The sequence below is a fragment of the Pinus tabuliformis genome, chromosome 8, assembly GCF_031772625.1.
Source record: "Pinus tabuliformis cultivar Carrire ecotype Pingquan chromosome 8, CPIR1, whole genome shotgun sequence".
Lineage (NCBI taxonomy): Eukaryota > Viridiplantae > Streptophyta > Pinopsida > Pinales > Pinaceae > Pinus > Pinus tabuliformis.
The window spans coordinates 751,773,745-751,799,770 of NC_142294.1; the positions used below are offsets into that span (position 1 = coordinate 751,773,745).

General features: G+C 39.6%; 1 protein-coding gene across 2 annotated transcripts in view; it reads right to left on the reverse strand.

Annotated features, from left to right (window-relative positions):
- LOC149237766 (uncharacterized) overlaps positions 1-25,047 on the reverse strand; it is a 68,786-nt gene extending 43,739 nt beyond the window's left edge. The window contains exon 1 of one of the 2 annotated variants that reach the window (XM_089372791.1): positions 24,348-25,047. In XM_089372791.1, coding sequence (XP_089228917.1) covers positions 24,348-24,515 — 168 coding nt within the window. In that variant the 5' untranslated portion in view covers positions 24,516-25,047. The remainder of the gene's footprint in view (positions 1-24,347) is intronic. The other variant, XM_089372792.1, reaches the window with a different exon arrangement.
- Positions 25,048-26,026: the final 979 nt, after the last annotated feature.

Sequence of the window (26,026 nt, forward strand, 5' to 3'; positions counted from 1 at the left end):
ATATATGACAAAGTTAATTGAAGCCGAACCATCTACATTCAAGGAAGTTGCACATCAAGAGGTTTGGAAGAAAGCTATGCGGGAAGAATATCAATCCATCATGAAAAAAGGGGTTTGGGAGATCATTCCTAGACCTAGTGACAAATCGGTTGTCACATCTAGGTGGATCTATAAGATCAAACATGTTGTTGATGCAAGTATAGACAAGTACAAAGCAAGATTCATTACAAGGGGTTTCTCTCAAAAGGAAGGAATTGATTATGAAGAAACCTTTGCACCTACAGCAAAGTACACTACCATTAGATCGTGGGTTTCATTGGTCGCTACAATGGGGTGGAATATCCATCAAATGGATGTTAAGGCCGCATTTCTGAATGAGACCGTTGATGAGGAAGTGTACATCGAATAACCTGATCGCTTTGAAGTGAATAGCAAGGACTCTCATGTTTGCAAATTTAAGAAGGCCCTATATGGTTTGAAGCAAGCACTTAGGGCATGGTATGCAAGGATGGATGCATATCTACTTAGAATTGGGTTCGTGAAGAGTTCTGTTGATCTGAATCTCTACATCAAGGTCGTGAATAATGAGCCCGTCATTATTCTACTATATGTGGATGATCTATTCATCACAGGTGTAGAGCAAAGAATTCAAGAATGTAAGAAGATGTTGGCAACTGAATTTGAAATGAAGGATCTAGGATTGATGCACTATTACCTAGGTCTAGAAGTATGGCAGAGACCTGGGGAGATATATTTGGGGCAAGGAAAGTACATCATCAAGTTATTGCAAAAATTTGGGATGATGGATTCCAAGCCAATGACTACTCCTATGATCACCAACCTCAAGAAGTTGAGGGGCTCTGACTCTAGTCTCGTGGATCCTACCTCATATCGACAATTGGTGGGTTCCCTAATGTATCTAGTAAATACTAGGCCAGATATATGTTTTGCATTGAACATTGTTAGTCAGTTTTAGTAGGAGCCTCGTCATGATCACTGATAGCTGCCAAACATATATTGAGGTATCTTCATGGCACTATACATCAATGCCTAAAGTATGATAGTAAGGAAGTCAAGTTGATTGGCTTCACAGACTCTGATTGGGGTGGCAGTGAGACCGATGGAAGGAGCACTGTTGGCGGATGCTTTAGTCTCGGAACTGCTATGATCTCATGGATAATTAGGAAGCAAGATCTTGTTGCATTGAGTAGTGTCGAGGCAGAATATGTGGTTGCATGTGAAGTAGGAAAAGAGGTTGTTTGGTTAAGGAAGCTTCTGACAGATTTGTTCGAGAAGTCTTTGGGTCCTACTGTGATTAATTGTGACAATCAAAGTTGTATCAAGATGTCTGGAGATCCCGTGTTTCATTCGAGGACAAAACATATCAATAATAAGTTCCACTTTATTAGGAACTTGGTGCAGGATGGGATCGTGAAGTTGGAGTATGTCTCGACAAATGAACAGGTAGCAGACATACTGACAAAGGCTCTTCCTAATAAAAAGTTTGAATATCTAAGGAACCTGCTTGGTTTGGTAGATATCGCTGATTATATTGATGATAAGAGTTTGGAAGAAATTTGATGAGGCTTTGCGAGTGAAGCATTGCCTCGGAAGACATATGGCTGGCACTTTGTGTTGATGTCTGGGTCCCGAAGTTGGAAAGGTGGTGTTGGTTATTGAGCTCTGTTTTGGATACACACCTTGATATTTGGGTTGGTGGTTACTAGAGAGGCTGAAAGCTTGAGTCCACCTTATTCCCACTTTGATAGATTGCCTTGGCCAGGAATCTAGTCCATGGCATTATGGTGCCTAAATTGTTGAGAAACTAATGGATAGATTGCCCTGGTTAAGAATCTAGTCCATGGCATTGCGATGCCTAAAGTTCTTCATGGTTCATATCAGTGATGCGGGGGAGCGCCCCCCCCCCCTTCGAACCCGCTCCCGAAGCGCGCTCCGGGCGGGAGTGGCTCGGGAGCGGGTCGGGAGCGCGCTCCCCAAATCGCTCCCGGACGGGAGCGATTTTCGGGAGCGCACTCCCGTAAAAAAATTTGCGCTCCCTGGTCTGTGAGGGAGCGCTTCAGGGAGCGATCGCTCCCGCGCTCCCGGAGCGCTTTTTAATGCCCGGGAGCGATCGGGGAGCGATCGCTCCCTGATCGCTCCCGGGCATTAAAAAACGCTCCGGGAGCGAATTTTAAAAATTCGGGAGCGATTCGGCGGAAAAAAATTCCGCGGACCCGAAAAAAAACAAAAAATTTAACTTATTTTTTTGGATTTATAAGCCCAATGGGCCAAAACAAAATCATTTCAATGAGATTGAGCTTGAGTTTGAGAGCAAAGGAGCAAGGAGCAAGAGCTGAGGAGCAAGGAGCCAGAGCTGAGGAGCGAGGAGCAAGTGCCAAGGAGCGAGGAGCAAGCTTGCAGAGGTAAGTAACTTAATCATTTAGTTAGTTTAGCTGGTTAGGTGGTTAGTTTGGTTAGTTTAATTTACCTGTTTGAGTTTAAAGATCATTAATTTAAATTAAATTAATAAATTAAATGAATTAATCCCAATAAACTAAATTAATTTGCAGATTCAAGACTCAAACCCTACAAACATCAAACACGATGGACCTGGGGATTTTTATTGGCATTTTCCTCTTCCTGGTCCCTTTTCTGGTTATTATGGTGGTGGAGAGTAGGAAACGGAGGGGGCCTGAAACTGAAGAGGTGGATGAAGAAGCCGGAGGAAGTCAAATAGGTGAAAACCCCAGTGAGGAGGATGTGGAGGAGGGTGAACATGAGGGTCAAAAAACTAAACAAGACCAAACTCCATTGTGGAAATATGTTCAGAGGCCTGAAGCAGGGAGAGGGGGTGGAACCACTAAATTTCATTGCCCCCATTGCAATTCTGATTTCACAGGCTCATACACCCGTTTGAGAAGACACCTTTGCAGGAAAAGGGCATGGGATGGAGAGAAACAAATAGGAATCAAAACTTGCGACAAGGTGTCAACAGAAGATAGAGCCAAATACATAAAGGAAGAGGAGGACGCCCAATACAAAGCAAAAAGATCAAGGGGTTTCTTTGAAAGCTCACAAAGAACTCCTTCAGCATCCTCCCAAGGCAGTGGATATGGACATGGAGGCTCAGGGTCATCATCTTTACGCCGTAGAACCATATCAGATTTCCTTGATGAGGGGTGTAGGAATGATGTGGATTCAAAAATTTACAGGTTCCTCTATGCAAATGGGATACCATTCAATGTTCTACGCTCACCTTATTGGCACGAAATGGTTTCTGCCATAAATGATGCCCCTAAAGGATACAAGAGCCCTGGGTATGACAAGGCAAGAACAGTTGGCCTTGATCATGAAAAAGCAAAAATATCACATTCTTTGAATAAAATGACAAGTTCTTGGACTGACAATGGGGTGTCCATTGTATCTGATGGATGGACAAATGTAAAAGGCAAGCCATTGATAAGTGTTCTCGCTGTGTCCCGAAGTGGTCCCATTTTTCTAGCTGCACATGATTACTCAGACAAGTTCAAGACCGCTATCAACATTGCAGAAGCATTGCTTGAAACAATTGAGCGTATTGGCCCATACAATGTCATCCAAGTCATCACTGATAATGCTCCTAATTGTAAGGCAGCGGGAGCAATTATTGAGGATAGATACCCGAACATATTTTGGTCTGGATGTTTGGTTCACACATTGAACCTTCTGTTGCATGATATTGTCAAAAACAAAAATGAACAATACCAATGGATTGGTGATTTGTACAAGAAAGGAAAAAAAATGATAAAATTTATTACAAATCATAGCAATACCCATGGCCTTTTCCGCAGTCACTCGAGATTGGAGTTGCTGAAGATTGCGAGGACTAGATTTGGTAGCTATTACCTCACCTTCAGGCGCCTTTTGAAGGTAAGAGAGGGTTTAGCTAGCATGGTATCAAGTCCAAATTGGCAGGTGTTAAAGGAAAGGGCTACAAATGTAGCTGACATTGCAGGTTTTGAAACGGTGGAGGAGGCCGCTCTTGATGGGCAGTTTTGGACAACTGTGAGACAGGTATTGGATTTCACCAAGCCAATTTATAACATGATTCGGTTTGCAGATACAGACAAACCAGTGATTGGTGAGGTGTATGAGCAAATGGATACCATGTTGGGGGAAATAAAAGACATTGTTAATAACAGAGATCCCGACTTGTACAATCTGATTCACGATTGTGTGTGTCAACGGTGGAAAAGGCTTAACCTTCCACTACATTGCTTGGCGTATATCCTTACGCCAAAATACTACTCAGATTCTTGGTTGGGCAAACCTGCAGCAGGGGGTGGTGTTAGGACCAAACCCCATTTAGATCGAGAGGTAACTAAAGGATATCTGGATGCATTAGAAAAGTTGGTGCCTGACAGGGAGGAATGTGCAGCTGTGCGCCTTGAAATAGGCAGATACTTCACTGGCAGTGGTTTGTATGGTAACTTCCATGCAATGGACGACAAAGATAAATTTGATTCTCTCACATGGTGGGAAACATATGGCGGCGACGGACTTTTGCGAAAATTGGCATTGAAAGTTCTTGCACAGGTTGTAAATTCTTCTTCTGCAGAGAGGTGTTGGAGCACCTACAGTTATATACATAATGTGAAAAGAAACAGGCTCAACGAAAACCGAGCAGAAAGCTTGGTTTATGTGCACTACAATTTGAGGTTGTTGAGCCATTACTGTGATCGGGCTAATGAAGATCCCACATATAAAATTTGGGACAATCACCCTGAGGACGACAATTTGGAAGATGGCATTGTACATATGGAAGAACTAGAAGATGAGCTTGTACGGGATGAAGCTGAAGCAGCTGCAGCAGCCATGCCACCTCCACCTCCACCATCCAGTTCTCGGGGCCCGAGTCTTGTTCCATTGCTGTCGCCACCTCCATCGACACCCTCGCGTGGAGGCTCTAGTTCTGGTCGTCGGTCTGGGCGGGAGACTCCTAGAAGACCGCCAAGACCTACTTATACTCCTGGAGACTCTCGTGGCAAGGGCCACTTGTAGATTTACAGTTTACTTGTCTTTTTTAGTTTCTATTAGACTTGTGACTTGTCACTTTAGTTTTCATAACTGTTCAGTGTTGAGTTTTGAGTCCTTGACTCTTGACTCTTGACTCTTTCATATCATTATGACATTATGATATTTTTTGTAAACATTATATCACTGGTGACTGTGACAATGAAAATTTGAAGTTTGAAGTTGGGCCTTGGCAATTATAACTCATTGGTAATGATTGTGAATTATGAATATGATGCTTTGTGAAAGACTAAAGTTGTTTCATTTCATCTCATTATTCATGTTTCATTTTATAAATTTTTAACATTTCATATCATGTTAACAGTTAGAAGTTAGGACTTAGAAATATCTTCGATATTACTTCTTGTAATGGTTAAACTTGGCTTACAAGTACAACTTGTTACTTTGGTGATCAATGATGATAAATGTTATTGAATTGAATGTTATTTTAATTTATTATTTTACTAAGGTTGATGACGATTATAATTTCTAGATGATTGATGTGATATGGTTCAATGATCAATTTATGTTTTTTTATGTTTTTTATGTCTATTTCATCATTCTACATGTTTTTGTTGACATATATGTATCAAAAATTAAAAAATATAAAAAATATATATATTTTTAAAAAATCGCTCCCCGATTCGCTCCCAAACCGGGAGCTTCTGAAAATGGTCGCTCCCGCTCCCGCTTCCGCTCCCGCTCCCGCTCCCAAGTAACACTGGTTCATATAGTTTGAGATCTTCCATTGTATTTGTACATTATGAATACCTCCCTAGTTAAGAGGGAGTGTTGGAAAATGTAACTATGTTCAGTCTTCATTAATGTACTTGTCAAAAGAATAAAGAAAAAAAATATCACTGTAGCAATGACTTATTAAAGCATGGGTTTCATGCTTGGGTTATTATTATATTAGTCAAAGTCCCCATTATGGACTCCTAGGATTAATATTGAGTTTATAGAGTCATTGTACATTCAAAGAGACCCTTCTTGGGCTTTTGAATCAAGTAGAAAGGATTAAGTCAAATATGATTTATGTATCCTCCACATCAAGTCAGCCTAAGAGAGATCAAATCGGCCTAAAGGACCCTAATTCGACCCACAAGAAGCCTATAAATACAAGCTAGTCGAAGTCATTTGGAGCATCAACTCTCAAGCTAGTTCGATATCTCAAGAGTAGCTAGAGAAGTGCGAAGTCTGTTGCCAGGAGATCAAAAGAAGTGCGAGTTTGGGGAAGTCTAAGGAGAGGAAGAAAATTGAACTTTTGGTGCATCTCTCTCTCTGTTTCGTGTTTTGGATTGGGAGATCGAAGTATCCTAAGTTTCGTTGTTGCAGGAAGCTACTACCTAGTCGAAGTTGCTGGAAGGGGTCGAAGATCTGGAAGGTTGATTTGGTGTGGAGGGAAGGTCTGGTCTTGGTCCAAGGTGAAGAGTCTCAAAGATTACCATTGAAAGGAAGAATTATCTTGACTGGGTTTTCCCCTCGAGGGGGGTTTTGCCCTGGCATAGTGCATATATATTGTGTCTCCTGTTTTGTGATCTTCATACACACATAATATGGTAATTACTTGATGAGAGATAAGATAATAAATAAGTAAAAGAAGCCAACACACTCACAAGTAATTTTCAAGAAAGGAGAATCAAACCCCAATATAACTACTTTGATTTTCCAACACTGTTGACCACACTTTGTCAACAATCAGAGAAAGCAGTGTACAAGGAAGTGGAGAAATTTTTTCAAAGATCAAAGTCATCAGTCAGCATGAATTCATCATTGTAAACCAAATGTCTGCAAGGTCTATTGTAAATGATGCTAGTATGACCATTTAATTATGTAACAACACCTAGGTAAGCCTCTGATTTATCAAAGTATTTCATCTTACGAAGTTTTTTAACCTCCCTGAATTATGTGTGTTTGTAAACACGCATAAACGACAAAGTTTTTCTTCCAGCTAAAACCCCAAAGCTAGGGTGGAATTCGTCGAAAAGGTCTTAGGTGAGTCCTAGTGTTTATCAATTCTATTGTAAAAGTGTGTTTAGAAATAATTTTAGTGCATGGTTCCTCATAATTAGAACACCATGGCTAAATTATTTTATTATAAGCACATTTGGTTTCACACTAGATCATATTGTGTCGCAGAATTGGGTAATGTCTTGACGGTCTTGTCTAAATGTGTATTTCCCCCTCGAAGGGTTGATATTGTAATATCTTGATGTAAAAAATATTTTAGTGCGCGGTCCCTCATAGATGGACACCATGGCTAAAATATTTGAGGGTGGAAAAAATAATTCATTCCCTCTAGAGTCAATTAATTAAAACTTTCTGACAAAATTAAATAGAAAATCCTAAGCCAAAAAATTAATTAATTTAGAGTCAAAAAATAATTATAGAGATACTAATTTCTCTCGAAGTGCAAAATAATCAAAAATCCATTGGTCAAAAGGAAGTCAATTTTTGGAGGTCCTCCACCAATGGAAAAATGGATAATTTAAGAAAATTTGGTATGTGCTAGTTTATTTGTTTATGCTTTATATTGTGCCAAATATTACAACTGTTATTTCATTTGTTAGAGATAAGAACATTCTATTTGTACGAGTTATCTTAGTTGATCGGATTCACCATATGATCTACCAGTTATTCTTAAGATTGAATACAGATTTACAAGTACCTTAACCCTTGGGCTCCAAGTTCATAGATTGTGGGGAAGGACTAACTTTGTTTGAGTTCTGAGCTTTCATTGTGACAAATTATTTTGCATGAGGGTTTTGGCCAATTATATTTTTCGAAATTATTCATCCATAACATTTATTCAAAAAATTCTCAAAAAAAATTATTTAATCTTGGGCTACAAAGATTTAATTTGCTAATGAGAGCTAATATTTGTATTTTGTAAATATTATATATTTGTAAATAAATCTAACCCTTGTTTTAATTTTGTAGCACTTGGGGTTTTGGGATTTTTTTATTTTTTGTATATATTGGGGTTTTGGGAATTCTTTCTATTCATTTGTGCAAGTGAATCTTCAAGCCCTCAAAGAAATCAAATTATTTTGTGGAGGAACTAGCCCTAAATGCTAGGGTTTGAAGGGTTTCTCTCCTCCAAGTAAGATGTCTAGCCTTCTTGAGCTAAATCATTGCAGTTTTGAAGTAGATCTAGGCATAGGAAGGCAAGATGTAGACTCTAGCCCTCCTCCAAGCTCAACGCAGAAGCAAGGAAGGGAGTCGCTAACCTTAAAGAGGTGATTTTGGTATTTCTTATGGTAAATTTTTGGTGTTTCAGCTAATGTTTGAGGGTTTAGCAAGGGTTCGATTTCTTTTTGAGGCCTTTAGGGCCTAGCTGGAGCTTCCATTACCCTTGTCATAGTTCCTTATCTTCCCTTTGGTGAGTCGTTGCCCTTGTTTCCCCTGCGGTAGCCCTATTTTAGGGCTCCTCTAGCAGTTGCAGGACATTTTTGGCCTTGACCTCTTGTGTCGTGGGCCCTTAAGGCCTTGAATCCTTCTCGACAACCTCCTTTCCCTTGGACGGCAGCCCTAAGAGGGTTATTTTGGAGTGTCGCGGGCCTAAAGGCCTCTTTTCCTTCCTGTCGTGGCCTCATTAGGCCTTCTCTGCCCTAACCGCAGGCCTATAAGGCCTCTTTCCCTTGGCTGCTACCCTCTCCTAGCCTCTAATCCCCTTCGTTGCCCCTCTTCTATCATTTTACCCTCATCGTTGTCCTTTCCAAACCTAGCGTTGGCTTCTTCTACCCCTCATTCAGTCATTAATTGGGTTTGCATTGGTTTGTTGTCTCTAACAATTTGTTTTGCAGGCATCTCAATTGGTTTTGGAGCTAACATTGTGGTTGCGAGTGGTCAAGTTCATTGGAGGACTCTTAGAGGTCTCACTGGCCATCATTCAAGGCCATAAGGCCTAGTAGTTTGTCCTATAACTCTCTTCTCTTCATCGTTGATTCATTTGCAGCCTCTGAATACATTGTTTACAGTGGTATATCTATAGCATAAGCACACCTAAAGCACTCCTAAACTCATTAATCATTCACCTAAGGCAATAAACATTGGTCTTGTGATTGCATTGGTGTCATATAAGTGAAATTGGAGGTTTGATATATGCATTATAAGGTCTTATCATAAGCATGACAGTGGTATGAAAAGTTGTTGATAGTCATCTCATTGCATTGGGCGTCCACCTCTTGCATCTTTACATGCATAAGTAGTTCATTGTTTGCATCCTCATCTAATTAAACAGGTATAAGTGCTCTCATTTTCCTAACAAAGAGGAAAAGAAGATAATTACTCTAAAGGTTGATTGGCATTCTTCATTGAATTGGCAATTGTTGCATGAGATAAGCTTGTTGCCCTCATTAGTTGTTATTGTTCTCTTAACATCAAGCTAGAAGCATATCATTATTCTCTAAATTGCCAAGTACTAATTGCAAGTACTTTTACACGTTTAAAAGCATTGATATAGCTAGCATTGTTGTTACATTGGTCTTTAAAGGAATTCTTTTTACTTGTCACTATTATCATTGCTAAGCTATTGGGTAATTGGTTACATTGTATTTTCATTGTAAACAAGTGTACTAACATTGTGTTTTGCAAGTGAGCATCACATCTAAGTTCATAATCTTGCAAATCAACTCACTCTTAAAGCACCTAATTGATTATCATATTGTGATAAGAGTAATTTTGGCATCTAAATAATCTCTTGAGTTGCAAATTGTGATATCTTGTTGAATATTAGTATTGTTTAATTGGCACATCTACATTGTTAAGAGAAGCATTGGATTTGTGCATTTATTGTCATAAGCAATTGTCCAATTGAGATCTCTTGTCATTGAATAATCCAATTGGTTTATTGAGCACTTCTTTTGGTGAAGATTGTCTTTGTAATCGTTAAGTACTTTTCTTCATTGCTTTAATAGAATATTTCTTGATAATTTACCTCAAAGTACTTAAAACGTTCAACAATCTCACTTAAAGATAATCACTCATCTTGCACTTGCATTTTAGGATTAGCCTTGCATTAATTAACTTACCTCCAAGCATAAGCTTGGTTGAAAGACAATAGGACCACCTCTCTCACCCAGCTTGCGAAGTTTAGACCCTCACTTGTGGTTAACATGGTGACCTTGCAGTCGTCAAAGCCACAATCTCTGTAGCGCCAGAGGCATCGGGTGGTTAGAACTCCAGGGGAGGTATCATTAATATAGGACAACCTTCTTCATATCCAATTTGAGAAGCTTGACCCTTGAACAACAATTAAAAAGAGTAACCTTGCAATTCTCTTGTGGCCAAGCCCTTATAAGATAGGAAGGGGATAGGTGCAGAGACTCAATGGAAGCTATTCTAACGAATGAATCTCATTTGGTCCAATACTGTAGTTATAGAACGATCTATTTACACCTCAAAAATGGAGAGAGATGTTATATAACATCAGACAAAACTGGCGATCAGAACTTGAATCGTTCCAAGCATTTTATTCATAAGATAGATGCCAGATTCGAGTTGAAGTACTGATTTGACATTAAGTAATCCAATTATGAACTTATCTACTCTAGATGGAGAATTGAATTCTTTTTTGGAATAAATGGTTGGACGAGGATAAAGATAGAGTCAAATTCTACATGTCAATGTAAACAACAATGCAAATTGCAGTAGGAGGAAAATCCGTTGGTTTTATAGACCGTGAGGGTTCAAGTCCCTCTATCCCCACCCAGGTTCGTTCCCGAACGGATTGATCTATCTTCTCCAATTCCATTGGTTCGAATCCATTCTAATTTCTCGATTCTTTTACCTCGCTATTTAGGTAGGTATCGTTAATGAGGCCTTAGCCTCCTTCCCCAACACTTCTCCCAATAACCTTGTTCTAAGACTTGCTTCAATAATTGAGGAGAAGGCCTTCACCTTAGAATAGGCATATAATTAAAATTAACCAAGATCTTGCATCACACATAGGTAGATCTTGCATTCATTCATCTTGCATTTCAATTGATTATTGTAATTGGGATTGTGAGCTCATTTCATACTTGCAAGTCTTACATTGTTGTACTTGTCATTTTCAAGTTTATTGTCTCTTGAATATCATCTTTACTTGAAGTACAAGTCTTATTTATATTGCAAGCTTATCTCTTATTGCTCATATATCTAATTGTTTTAATCTCTTGATCTCTTGTACTAACCTTGTCTTGCAACATTGCTTATCTTATAACTTGAGATATCATTTATTATTCTGCAAGTACTTTAATTCACATCTTAAGCAATGTTGCACGAAGCGCCCCCCCTGGTTCCAAGCCCGAAAGCACGTCCCGTGCAGAAGCGTCTAGGAAGCTTCGGCGGAAGCGCACTTCCGCTTGATTTTGCCGCTTCCTGGAATTTTCTGAAGCGTGGCTCGGAAGCGCGCTTCGTACGACGCTTTGGCAGTACGAAGTATGGCACTTCGGAGGGAGAAGCGTACGCTTTCCCGTACGATTCCGGAAAAGCGTTTAGAAAATCGTCTTTTTTTCAATTTTTTTTAATTTTAGGTGGGTTTGCTTGTTGGGGGTGGGTCCACCTTGGGTTAGGGTGAGGAATGAAGGCAAAAAATCTATAAAAATATATATATATATAGCAGATTCCCTCATGGTAATGTTAAATTCTTAAAGTAAAAGGATGAAAATGAAAAATAAAGGAGAATGTCACTTGAAATGACTCAGGATGTTTGAGAGTGGTTCCACCCTCATTGGACTTCATATGGAGAAAATAGAATTTCATATCCTATTCAAAATTCAACAGACTTAACAATTTTCAGGAATTCAAGATCAATGGGATTGTGGCATTTCATTAGATTATATCAAGTATGAAGGTATGCGATTCGCATTTAATCAAGAGCACCAAGCCCTATATGTACCCTAGTGTTGGTGGTGTTAGTTGTTGAACTCCTTTGTCATGCGACACGCCCTTAGCAAAAAATTACCTTTCAATCAAGTCAAAATCATCGATCAAGCATGTTAAGCTTTTTCTACCATATTTTAAGTCTTGAATTAGGTAGTTTGATCAAAATTGGGCAATGTTGACTAATATCCCTAGACAATCGAGGTAGAGGCAAAGGCTAGACAGAATCTAGATTCTAGATGGTTGATGCATCTAAATGGTTGATGCTCGAATAATTAATCATTAATGTACAATGGATGTTATATCTATCTTGATTTATGCAAAAATATGCATGTTTTCATGTCTTCTACAACTAATTTGCTATTTGGGATGTTTGTTTTGAGTATAAATGCAAAAAAATATAAATATATATATATAGCAGACGCTTCGCTTCCTAGATTTTTGGAAAATGACGCTTCGACGTCCCCGCTTCCAAAAAACGTCCCCGCTACGTGTAACATTGATCTTGAGCATTATTATTAAGGCACTGATCTCTCATTGTTTATCTCACGAAGTGTCATATTGATCTAATTAAATCTATCTTCAACACTTACATTGCTCATTAATAATCACACTTGCCAATTAACTTTAAATCAAGTTGTTTAGAGAAGTAATTGCCTTGCCCTCAGTCTTCTAGAACTTGTTGTTCCAACAAATTTTCCTTTAATTTTCCTTCCATTAGAAACTACCCCCCTTAGCTTGTCTAGGAGAGAGCTTAAACAGAGTGAGTAGGGAATAGGTGACAACCCCTGCTCTGAGTATTGCGCCTTAGGTGTACACTTTGGGCAACAACATCTCCCATACTACAACCGAGAAATCCTACCTTTTAGGGAAGCCCCCCTAGAGTTGGAGAAGGGTGAACCTAAAGAGAGAGGAAGAGTCATTGAGGTGACAGTGGGTAGCCTTCCTTAATTCCACAAACTAGTCCTTTGATGCTTGGGACTTTACATCACGTGGAGTACTCGATTTTGTTGTAACAAGTAGCAAGCTAGAAGCAGAAAGGATATTTGGCAACCTCTGTGGGATTTGTTTTACCAAAGGGGTGGAGCCTATGAACCATTCACAATTCATGGACAACACTATTCTCCTCAAGGGGGCATCGCCTATGATAGAAAAACAGTTCCAAGACATCCTAGATCATTTTCTCAATGCATGAGTGAGAAGGTCAACAATGGAAAAAGTCAAAGTTTTCAACTAGAATATCAATACCCATCTCCCTCAATCCATTTCTAGAACCTTGCAATTCCCATATATAGAAGAATTCAGGAATTTCAAATATCTTGGAATGCCAGTTTCTCTTAGCAATCCAATGACAACAATCTAAGAAGATCTAATCAACAAGATTAAGAATAAATTTTATCAATGGGGGCCCCAATGACCTAGAGGGGAAGATTGTGCTTCTTAAGTCAATCATCTCAGCCCTCCCTACTAACCAATATTTAGCTATGCTTGCCCCATCCAACATTATCCAACATATAGCCTAGGAGCTCCACAAGTCTCTATGGCAAAGGGGAAAATCAATACCAAGAAAATTCCACTTGGTTAATTGGAAAATGGTCACATCATCCAAGGACAAAGGTGGGCTAGATATCAAATGTAAAAATTCTAAGCCCTATGTGACTAATGTCCTTATGATCTCAATTAAGCAAGCAGTTGTTGGATTTAATTAATGCAGAAATAAATTTAAGGCCACAATAGCAATCACAAAATTGGTGGAAGTTGAATAGCGAAAGCATGAAAACAATTTCACACAAGAAATTACTCCTTCAAATCACCTTCTCATTCCTTTGAAAAACTTACAAGGAAACCTCCACAAGCTACTAAAACTAAGAAATTGTAGTTGCAACCATTTTTGGTTGTGTGAGCATACATTCTTTGTCGCCTCTGACTTCTTCTTGGCCAAGGTGGCTCTGTCTTTTCTGAGTGGTGGTGGGGATGTTGTTGTGTCAACTCCCTGCCCCACTCTCCTATTAGTTGACTTCAACTGTCCCTTTTACCAGCACAACCCATCCTTCTTAATTTTTTGTCCTCTCTTCCTTGTGGAATTATCCAAGGTAGTCATGGCATTTGTTGTCCTTCTTTCCTGCTTAATTAATTTGTAACACCAGTCCATTTAAGGAACACCTGCCAACCCTTCAATGGTTGTCATGAAACTAGTCAAGGGTCCTTCAAATCCCAAGCAATCTCCTTCCTCAAACTCTAGAATTCGTGTCTCAATTCTCAGATCTTTTTTAATTTATAATCAAAATTCATGAAATATTTACAATGTATATAACAGGGGAATTTGCCCAAAGTGGTTATCATGGTCGACAAATTATGAACTGACAAATCAAGACCGGAATACCAAGGTGTCAACAATAGCTAGCCAAGTAGAGCCCTTAGGTTGGGAGGAATATCAGGGACCCATTCCCCTCCATAGTCCTCTAACCTAGAGGCTCCAATAGCCTATGCACCCTTGTATGAATAAACCCCTCCCGCAAGCTCATTTTGTGGTGCCTTTGTCGCTAGATCTTCGAAATTCAAAGTCAACTTCTTCCTCCAAATGAACTTCCTAAAGGGTTGAGGGTAGTCCTATGCTAAATGACTGTATTGAAGATTATGAATACATTTGAACAACGCATTTGAATAATCCAATATTTGTGTATAAACTCTCTCACCAAAACTGATATCCAAACCAGTGTTGCAGGAATCGCCCCCCCCCCCCCCGGATCCAAAGGCAGAATCGCGAATCGTACGGAATCGATCCGGAATCCCCACAGGAAGCGCGATTCCGTTTTTGAGGTGGCGCGATTCCGGGTTAAAAAAACGATTCCTGCCATTTGAGGTTGCGGCCCCCCGGAATCGCGGTTCGGGAGGCGATTCGGGCAAGGGGTGGCGCCACGCAACCTGCCAGGAAGCGCACGCCACCCGCACGCCACCCAGGCGCAACCCGCACGCAACCCGCGGAGGCAGCGAATTAAACATATTTTTTTTTTAATTTCTTTTAAAATTTAACTTAACTAGCATGAGGGGGTGGGTTAGGGTGAGTTTAGGGTGACTTTAGAAAAGAATAAAGCCCCCATTCTCTTCTCATTTTCTCACTTTGAGTTTATGAGAGTTGGAGAAGAGAAGAGAGGAGAGGAGAAGAGAAGAGAGGAAAGGAGAGGAGAAGAGAGGAGAGCTTGGAGGAGTGAAGAAGGAGGAGCTAGGAGAAGGAGGAGGAGCTTGGAGCAAGAGCTTGGAGGACTTCATCTACAAGAGCTAAAGAGGTAAGTTCAAACCCCAAACTCCCTTGTTTTTTTGAAAAAAAAAATGTATTTTTCTCCTCCCTCTCCTACTCTTTCCCATTGTTTCTACTTGCTCCTTTATTTACAGGTTGTCCACCACCTATATCCATATTCCAAGATGGTGTTCTTTTGGCTTCTATGTATCATTCCACTCTTGGTTTTAATGATGGCAAGGGTGAGGAATAGAGGGGAAGAGGAAGGGGATGAACTTGGTCCTAATAGTAGTGACCCAATGTATGATGAGGAGGAAGGGTTTGAAGAGGAAGGGGATGAACTTGAAGAGGACACTGAAGCACAAGATGGGAAAGGTACATCAAATCCCTTGTGGAACTATGTGACCAAACTTGAAGGGGGAAAGGGTGGTGGATCTTACAAATGGATGTGCCCTCATGGTTGTCATGGAGGAAAACCATATACGGGTTCATATACCCGTCTGAGGAGGCATCTTTGTGGGGTGCTAGACAGTGATGAAAAAAAGGGTTCTGTGGGGGTAACCATTTGCCCAAACATTTCAAGTGAACAAAGACAAAAATACATCAAAATAGAGATGGCTGCACAACGAAAAAACAAGAAACAAAAAACTCATTCTGAATCAAGTGCAACCTCTAAATTTGGTAGTTGCCCATCTCCTCATGGTACTTTTGCAACCTCTGGAGGTAGAAAAACAATAGGGGATTTCCTTAATGTTGCTGGGAGGGATGATGTGGATGGAAAGATAGTCCGTTTTCTTTGTGCTTGCGGTGTACCATTCAATGTGCTTCGCTCTCCCTATTGGCATGAAATGGTAAAGGCCATCAATGAAGCCCCAAAAGGATACAAGGCCCCCAACTATGAGAAAGCTAGAACAGTGTTATTAGAAAGAGAAAAAGCTAAGGTTCAAAGAGCTTTGACACGTTTTACACATGAGTGGGTGGATTCTGGGGTATCCATTGTATCAGATGGGTGGACAAATATTAGAAACCAACATTTGATAAATGTTCTTGGTGTTTCTTCTAGTGGTGCAGTATTTATTGCATCTCATGACTCCTCCTCCATCAGTGCAACTGCACCAAACATTGCAGATCTCCTATTGAAATCAATCAAAGATGTTGGTCCAAATAATGTGGTTCAAGTGATCACAGATAATGCAGCAAATTGTAAGTTAGCAGGAAAAATTATTGAGCGTACTCATCCACACATCTTTTGGTCTGGGTGCCTGGTTCACACATTGAACCTTTTGATGCATGATATTGTGAAACACAAAGATTGTGGGTGGATTGCTGAGGTTTACAGGAAAGGGAAGCAGCTCATTAAATTCATCACAGGGCATACAAGGGTAAACTACTTCTATGGCACTTACTCCAAGTTGCAATTGCTTAAAATTGCAAAGACAAGATTTGCTAGTTATTACCTCACCTTTAGGCGGCTAGTGAGGGTGAGACAAGCTTTAACTAATCTGGTGTGTGCTGAAACATGGGATGAAATTAACACTGACACAGATGGTGCTAATGAAGTCAAGGACACTGTTCTTGACAGTTACTTTTGGTCACAGGTTAAATATGTTTTGCAATTCACCAAACCAATTTATTACATGATCAAGTTTGCAGATTCAGATCGACCAGTAATTGGGGAGGTGTATGAGCAAATGGATAGCATGTTGGGGCAGATTAAAGACATTGTTGAGCCTAGAGATACCACCTTGTACAATTATATTCGTGAAGAGGTGGAAAAACGATGGGATATGCTAAATGTTCCATTGCATGCATTAGCATATGTTTTGACACCTAAATACTATCATCCATCATGGCTTTCAAAACCAGCACCTGGGGGGGGAGTCAGGAAAAAACCACACCAAGATAAAGAGGTTCACGAAAAATATATGGCTGCATTGAGTAGATTAATCCCTGATAATGAGGAGGCTGCATTGGTACGGAGACAGGTGAGCAACTATACGAGCAACACTGGTCCATTTGGGAGCATGCATGCAATTCAAGATCGAGAGCATTTTTCTGCTCTTGAGTGGTGGAACATGCATGGAGGGCCTACTCCACTTCTACAGAGTTTGGCATTGCGGGTGCTATCACAGGTGGTAAACACTTCTTCTGCAGAGAGGTGTTGGAGCTCTTATTCTTTCATCCACAGTGTTAAAAGGAACAGGTTGAATTTAGACCGGGCAGAGAGCTTGGTTTATGTTCATTACAACTTGCGATTGTTGTCCCATTACTGTGAAGATGCAAAGTCTAATAAAGACTTGTTGACTTGGGACAAGAATCCAGAGGAGCCCAATTTGGAGGATGGAGTGTTGCGACTAGAGCAATTAGAGGATTCTCTTATCCAGGTATGTCCATTGTGGTATGAATTTTCCAATTTTCCCTTATAAAGCATTTCTCTAATTCATGTTTTTAATTTTTTTGTTAACTAGTGTTTTTTTTTTGCATGAATTTTTTGAGCGATTCTAGGATGATGACACGGGTGTTGATATGCCACCACCCCCACCCCCATCTGGTCCCTTGGTTTCTAGGTTCCATGGTTCAACACCAACGGCAGGGGGTTCTTCTTCATCAGTTCCAGTGCCACGACTTACACAGGGACCATCTTCTTCATTGCCACCACGTGGAGGCCCGCCATCACGTTCTATTCGTGGTGGAAGGAGGAGAGATTAGTAGATATATTCACAATCTACTTCTTTTTGTCATAGATTACTCATTAGACTTGTAGACTTGTGAATTTGAATTTTGAACCTTTTTGGCTTGGCGGTGACCAAGTGACATATTTTGTAAACATTATTATTTGAATTTTGGACATGACAAATGTTGACAGTTGCTCACTTGCTAGATAAATCATAATATGCTCTATGTTTTATGTTTTATAATATGCTTAAATGTTTTATGTTTTATAATATGCTTAAAAATTTGATGTATGTTTGTAATAGCTAGAATATAGATGATTGTTGTACATACTAGTAACTACAATGGAATCATGGATGCCATATCTATCTTGATTTATGCAAAAATATGCATGTTTTCATGTCTTCTACAATTAATTTGGTATTTGGGATGTTTGGTTTGAGTATAAATGCAAAAAAATATAAAAAAATATATATATATAGCAGACGCTTCCGCGGACGCTTCGCTTCCTAGATTTTTGGAAAATGACGCTTCCGCGCTCCGTGCTTCCGCTTCGCTCCCGCTTCGTGCAACATTGATCCAAACTCTCGAATGGATCTTCTAAAGTATAGATTTCCACCAAAGCTCTAGCAACCAACTGCCTACAATCAATTTTGTATGATCGGTCAACCAAAAGAATCTTGCCACGTCAATTCCTGCACAAAGCACCTCATTAATCCAAAATTCCATTGTGAATCCTAGGAATTTGGCCCCCTATAGGGATAACCAAAACCATATATGATCTAGAATCAAAAGATGGCTACCAAGGTCTAAGGGTCAAAAAACAACGGACCTTAGAACCAAAATCCTTTAAGAATCGCTTCAGCATCTACCTATGAGCAAAACGCAAAAAGAATCCAACCCCCAGTAAGGAGATGAAAAGATGAAGTTTGAACCATAGCCAACCACCAATTCCCATTTGGCTTGTAACTAGTCATTCAAGGCATCCCAACCATCTACCTCCCCTAAAATTTTCTAACTAGGGTCATTCTAGAGTAAGCCAGGATCTGATCCACACAGATATCAACTCCAACCAACATCCTAACACCTCCCTCTTTCTTCTGAAGTACCCTCCTATGTTTTCTCTAAATATTCACACCTTAAGACACAAGCTCCTACTAAACAAAATCCCTACAACCCGTTAAACATCCCACATCTAGTTTTCCACCTACAACCACCCCCACCTGGCACCAACCTCATTCTCCTCTACAACACTGACCTCCCTCATTGTTAAACAAAAAGCCAAAAACCCTAAGCCTGTTCACAAGCTTCTTTCGTCTAACACTCTTATCCAGCAATTCTTTAGCAACAAATTCTGCACAAGTATTAGTCCTAATTTCTCCACAGGAAGTGTCAAGCACATTGAATCCCCCCACTTTAGACAATGGATGCTCAGTTGCCTCTGCTACAAAACAATCATTGGCTCTGCAAACTACCTAACAGCTCCCCTCCACCCTTTCTTTAACAGTCCAAAAGTGAGCCATTATCATACTCTAGCAAAAAAAAATTGGAACTAAACTTGTATATTCGAAAATAGGAATGCCCTCAATCAATTGGATCTTCCAAATAATCAACTAATTGTACATCTTTATTATAGGGATCCATGTTCCATCTGATAATCAGCTTGGAACAAATTTATACAAATCTCTAATGTTTTAACATATTAAACAAATAGAATAATGTCACAAACACCTCCATTCCTTGATCCTTATCTCTTGAATCTCATCCAAAGATTTGGTGTATAGATTTGTCTCGCTGCTTTAGATAATTGAATAATTGAACACCAGCCCAAATCATGTCTACATGAGCCTGGTTAAAGACACCAGAGTCCAAACCAATCCTCAATAACTTGAAAAATGGCTCAAAATGTCAAAACCCTAACAGCTTGCTTCAATGCAAATAATGGTTCATATGAATCCCTAATAACAGCCGATGGAACCCTAACTACTAGCGTTCACCCCACTCACAATCACTACTAGCGTTCACCCCACTCACAATCAGGGAAAATTGGATCCTCTGTGAAAGCTCAAACTCACTTGAATCAAATTCTTCATTGCTGGTTAGCTGAAGATTTGCAAACATGAAACATATTACACTTGTCTTGCAGTCAGGCTTCCATGGAGAAGACTGCATTCAGCTGTGACATGCTTCCTCCAAGTTCGACTAATCAACCCAAAAACTCTAGTTCATATTTTCATCCATCTTACAACCCAAAACCCTAGTTCATGACAACACCCAATCCCAAGTATACAGCAATATTTTCCAAATGACCATTCGGGTTCAGATCCAGTTGAGGGATTCTGAGTTAGTTGCAGGTTTGCTTGATGCTAGCATCTGATCATCATGATCTATGTTCATCTAATTCTCATCTTCCCCAGCAACATCATACCACGTCTCAGTGCTTTAACTGCTTTGGAAAAACATAACTTTGACTGTACCCCAGCCCAAAAAAAATAAAAATAAGAATTAGTAACAAAAAAAATCAGTAATCTAACAGAATAGGTAACTAAAAAATAAGACAGCATTCACAAACCAGAATCCAGATAATGTTTCACATATCCAATTCACACGAGTTACAAGAAGCTCATCGTGTGACTGAGAATGAACTCTGATCACAAGAGGGTGGAAACAACCAAACATAGCTGGCATGAGGCCTTGCAGAATATTTGATTTGGAGACTGCAAAACCCAAGGACTAATAAAATTTCATTATATGGTAAGCAGACCTGCAAATCGTTATTGCTAGAAAGCTGAAAAACATAAGTAGCTCTCAAAACTACTTCTATATGCCAGATCTGAAAACATATACGCTAACTGAAAAGTACTAACAGCAAGTAATAAGAAATTGCAACACGCACTCAGAAAATCATCTGTCTATTAATCCAGAAACAGAAATTTACACAGCAAAAGTACTTAAACACGAAGTGCCTTTGACAAGTCTGGTTTTATTAACTGAAAAAAGGGAAATACAATGAATGTATAAACACCAACTAGGGTGCCAAAAACCTAACCTGAGTTTCCTAGAAAAGTGTGACCAGCCTGTATCTGAAAAGCTGCCTAGAATAACACACCCAGTCCTGCAAGAGTGACTTCCTAGAATAAAGGGCCATCAACTGAGCTTGCACTGGCCTTATCAGGATCTGTGCCCTATCTAAATCTGAACCTTCTCATGCAAGGAACCCAGTCTAAAAATAGAAGGGCAACTAACTAGAACTAACAGCTAGTCTAAAATAAGAAAAACCAGTACTTGCAAACCCGGAAAGGCACTTCTAAATAGGGATGCCACATACATGCCCAAGCATGCATGCACCTCTGTCACTAGGATGCCTACAAAAATGCTGCTGTGCCATCACATGGAAACCTCTCTTCACACATCCAGGTGGAAGTGCACCAAGCTGCTGTGAGGGAGAAAAGTAACCAAAAAATCAGGTTAAACTAACAAGGACAACACAGGGCTTCCACAGAGTTAGATAGTGTTGACTGACCTTTGTCCATCATGTACGCACCAAAAATTATTGAATGAAACACCACTCCCTGTTGAAACCTTGACTAAATTAGTAAATTCTAACTAGAAATTGCATTAAATCAAAGAGGTAGAAATTGTCTTTTCTGGAAGGAAGTCCAGCCAGTTCGGAATGATGAAAATTCGTGTCTTTTCTGCAAGGAAGTCCAGCCAGTTCAAAATGATGACAAATCGTGTCTTTTTCTGCAAGGAAGTCCAGCCAGTTCAGAATGATGAAAAATCGTGTCTTTTCTGCGAGGAAATATTTACTTTGATTTAATGCAAATTCCAGTCAGAAATTAATCTAGGTTTTCAACGGGCAGCAGTGTTCCATTCAATAGTTTCTGGTATATATAAGCACTGAAGGATGACTATTAAAACCAATTTAATTAGTATTTTGTCTCTTTTTCACTATGTATGCCAGCAGAATGTTCGGCCTTTTGATTAGTGACAGATCAATCTCTTATCACTGCATACTCTGGATGTCAGTGATTACATAATTCAATTACCTCATACACTACAGCAGCCACTCAAGAAGATAATCTCACTTGAGGGAATCTGATAACAGAAATATCAAGTCGTATAGCAACTTTATTAAAAGCACTGCAATTTATTCAATAAACTTATTATCATCCGGTTAGACAAAAAACAGAAGAAATGAAGAATGGTACTGAAAATAAAGCACCCCAATACGTTTTGGATGAAAAATTTCTTGGTAATCATGCACAAACCAACAGATTTATGGGCAGTTATAGCTTTACCAATAGCCTGTGTGCCAATGACTGTATACCAAACAAAAACTGTCCATGGTCAAATGCCAATGGTATGCTAAGAGTTGCTTTACATGGACTGTGAACTACACTTGTCTAGGTTAACTGGGTTTCAACAATTACAGAACTATTTCTGTACAAGCAAAAGAAATCCTTTACAGCCTGATTGACTTTACTGGAAATTATTCTTAACAGAATCTTAAATGGATTTGTGTGGAAGGCAAAAAAAACAGTTTATTGCTTCATTTGAATTCAGCAGCCAGATGTTGTAAATAGAGCAGTCTGGATATTTACAATAGCATAGTCTAAAAACCCACAAATTAGCCCGGAAAATGATGGAAATTCCAGCAAGATTATGACAAAATCCGGCAGAAAATTTTGAAAATCTGGGTTACAGCTGTCAAACTTCAGGATTTTGGGTGCCCCAGGGGTTCTTGATGGTGCTGAATCCATTTCCACCATCAAACAAAATGCTTCAAACACTCCAGCATTCTGATTTTTTGAAGAAAAAAAAAATACCGGATTCCGGCAAGAAATCTGCCGTCCGGATGAATTTGTGGTGTCAGTAGACAACGCCATTTACAATGTTCAGATTAAGCATTTTTCTGTGTGTTGCCGAAAGCTAAACTTGCAGGAACTTTGCAAGAATTCACCATTCTGCAAAGCAAGTTTCTGGGTACTGCAAAGAAGGTTGGGAGTCAGCAATGGGTGTTTTCAGGCTGTGGATTTCATAAAGGGAGGTTTGAAAATATTGCAACAAGCAGGTTTGCAAATGGTGAAACCATAAGTTTGTGAGTGCCACAAAGATGGTTTCCAGATTCCAGCTATTCTCCAAGGGAGAGAAGCTTGTACATGCAAAAGTGTTGGTGCACTTGCAGACGCAGGCACGTGAATATATGCAAGATGTGAAAGTGAAAAGTGATGTAACCACGTGAAGTTGCAGAGACAGTTATGTTGTCCGTTTGGCAGTGTCGATATTTACAATGCTCACTTTAAGCATTTTTCTGTGTTGCCGAAAGCTAAACTTGCAGGAAGTTTGCAAGAGTTTACCATTCTGCAAAGCAAGTTTCTTGGTACTGCAAAGAAGGTTGGGAGTCAGCAATGGGTGTTTTCAGGCTGTGGATTTCACAAAGGGAGATTTGAGAATATTGCAACAAGCAGGTTTGCAAATGGTGAAACCATAAGTTTGTGAGTGCCACAAAGATGGTTTCCAGATTCCAGCTATTCTCCAAAGGAGAGAAGCTTGTACATGCAAAAGTGTTGGTGCACTTGCAGACGCAGGCACGTGAACAGATGCAAGCGGTGAAAGTGAAAAGTCATGTAACCACAAGTTGCAGAGACAGTTATGTTGTCCGTTGGCAATCCAAGAATGATCTGTAACCATCTTTGAAACGATCAAATGTGTATTATCTTATGTGCACGTTGTATGGATTGAGGAGACTGTCTTCCGATCAACCAAAACATTTAAAATTTGCAGACGGTTATCCTTCCTAGAAATACTCCGTTCTCCTTGTGTTGTTTCATGTGATTGCAACTTTATCTCCAGTCCGCACTAAATGCAGTGGATGATTTTTGACATGAGAGAGGAACAGCCCAAACACAGAGACCAGGTGGAATTTGACATGGGAAAGGAACAACTCAAACACAGAAGCCAGGTGGAATTTGACATGAGAAGGAGCCGCTAAAACACAGAGGCCAGGTGAATTTGACATGAAAGAGAAGTGGCCCAAACAGACACCCGGTGGAAAATAACTATTCGCATTTTAAACGAAAAAAAAAATCACTGAACAATACCAAGCTTTTTAAAAAATAGATAGCTAGTGAGGTCTCAATAAACCCTAAACCTTGAAATGTGTAGGCTTTCGTAGTTCATTGAGTTATCCATGGATTTTGGGGTTAAACTAAGTTGAGTTGTTAGAATGTTCAGACGTTTTGGGCCACACTTTCTCCCTTCATCGGGGAAATCCTAAACCCCGTTTAAACTGCGTCAAGTTAATAAAAAATTTCACTGTAACGCTGTTCCAACATTCCATGAACAAACAATGGAGAAATCAAATAATGTCCCCTGACACCAAAGAACAGAATCCTTTATTGGCCAATAGTATTTTATAGTGAGTGTCAAGGATTACGAAGAATTGTTTGTTTATTGCATTTTGCAGTGAGTATACTTAAAAAACAGTTAAAATTAATGGGCTAAATCAGCATACCTGGCGCATAGTCTGAGACAATGAATAGTAAAGTTTGATATAATCATCCGTGGAGTCCAAAAGCTGGATGAGCTTCATATCGAGTCCTTGCAGGTCTTCAATGAGGGCACTGTCAGTAGGGCAATTACCCTCTGCCTGTCCATTGTCTTGGTGGCTCTGGATCTCCATTTTGCCGGTCGGGTATCGTTTATTAGCGACTGTTTAACTGGCTGCGAATCAGATGATCTTGTTAATCCAGATTTTAATTCGTTGATCAGAGAGGGCATGAGACGCATTCCATGTTTTCTATGAGGCAATGCAATGCATGAAACGATCATACTCTGTTTCTATCAAGCGGGGCCTAGAATATATACAACTAAAAGGCCATATCCATATCCAGGAAAAGGGAAATGGATTTCACTCTCAGAAAATTACATAAAGACAAAATGGTAGTGCTGCCATTAAATCGGCTGGACGGAACCTCCTCAAAAAATAGAAGAGGGGCATCCAAAAATACAGAAAATCGAAAGATTTAATCCATGTAGGTAAGATTCACACAAATGGTTTCGGCAATTAGATTCATAAATCAAAAGAATGCCTTCCGCCACATGACAGCTTTGGAATTAGACTCCTATACTCAAAAGCATGTAAAGAACAAAAATACCTCATGCGACGTTGAGCTCTTTTATAACCGGCTGTCAACTAACATCAGCATTCTTGTCTTTTCCCTCTGAACTAGTCACCATTTCAAAGTGCTTCCTTCGAAATACTTTCGCCTCTTATCGAAGAGTCTACCCACTCTCGTGGCTTTCGACCGGTCATTGGCTATTGGCTAAAAAATTTACTCCAAGATTAAACTAGTTTAATTTAATTGCTTTCAACTTACAGTCCATGTATTAATATCACATCTAAACATTCTTAATGGGCAATACAATGCTTTTACTCGCCTATGTTGATATCTTGCAAATTTACATTGACTTATCAAAATTTTCAATGTTTTATTAATGTGATTTTCAAAATAAGCAATTCTCTTGGTGAATCTACATGGTAATAATGTTATCATTTTTATGTTATTTTTATTAGTCTTTGCCTTGTGAGAGACTATAGCCCTTGCTTGGGTAGTCAAAGATCGTTGACTCTTAATTATTTTGTTGTGTTTTTGCAATTTTAACCAAGTTTTAGAAACCCCAAGGTGGGTGTTAATATGGTCGTCAAGGCTGCATCGATGAAGTTGTCATCCTTACACTTGGTTTCTCCTCATATCGGTGTGGCAAGAGGTAATTAATATGTGTGTGTTAGCAAGTGTGTGGACTTGTTGTTTTAAAGTGTAAGTTAAGGGGATGGACAAGTGGTGGTATAAGCGTAATGTGAGAGGAGGCAAGGAAAGTTCCTCAACCTCCATTATCTGCTTCTTCTTGACAGAATTTCATTTTGTTTTTCGCATTTTGTGGTGGCATTTCCAACTTGTACCTCTTCTAGTATGTGTCGAGCTTCACTTTGTTTTGGTGGGTTTCAATTTGGTTGTCATGGGCTTACACTTTCTATTGTTAGTTTTAGGACATACATTTGGTGTGTCTACTCTGTTCATTTCTTCGTCTGGGTCTTTGGGGGGAATTTCTCAGTTTTCTTGTTTAATTGAGTGTGTGAAGAAAAATTCTCAATCTCTGTGGGTAATTGAGGTTATTTAGGCGAGGTATCCA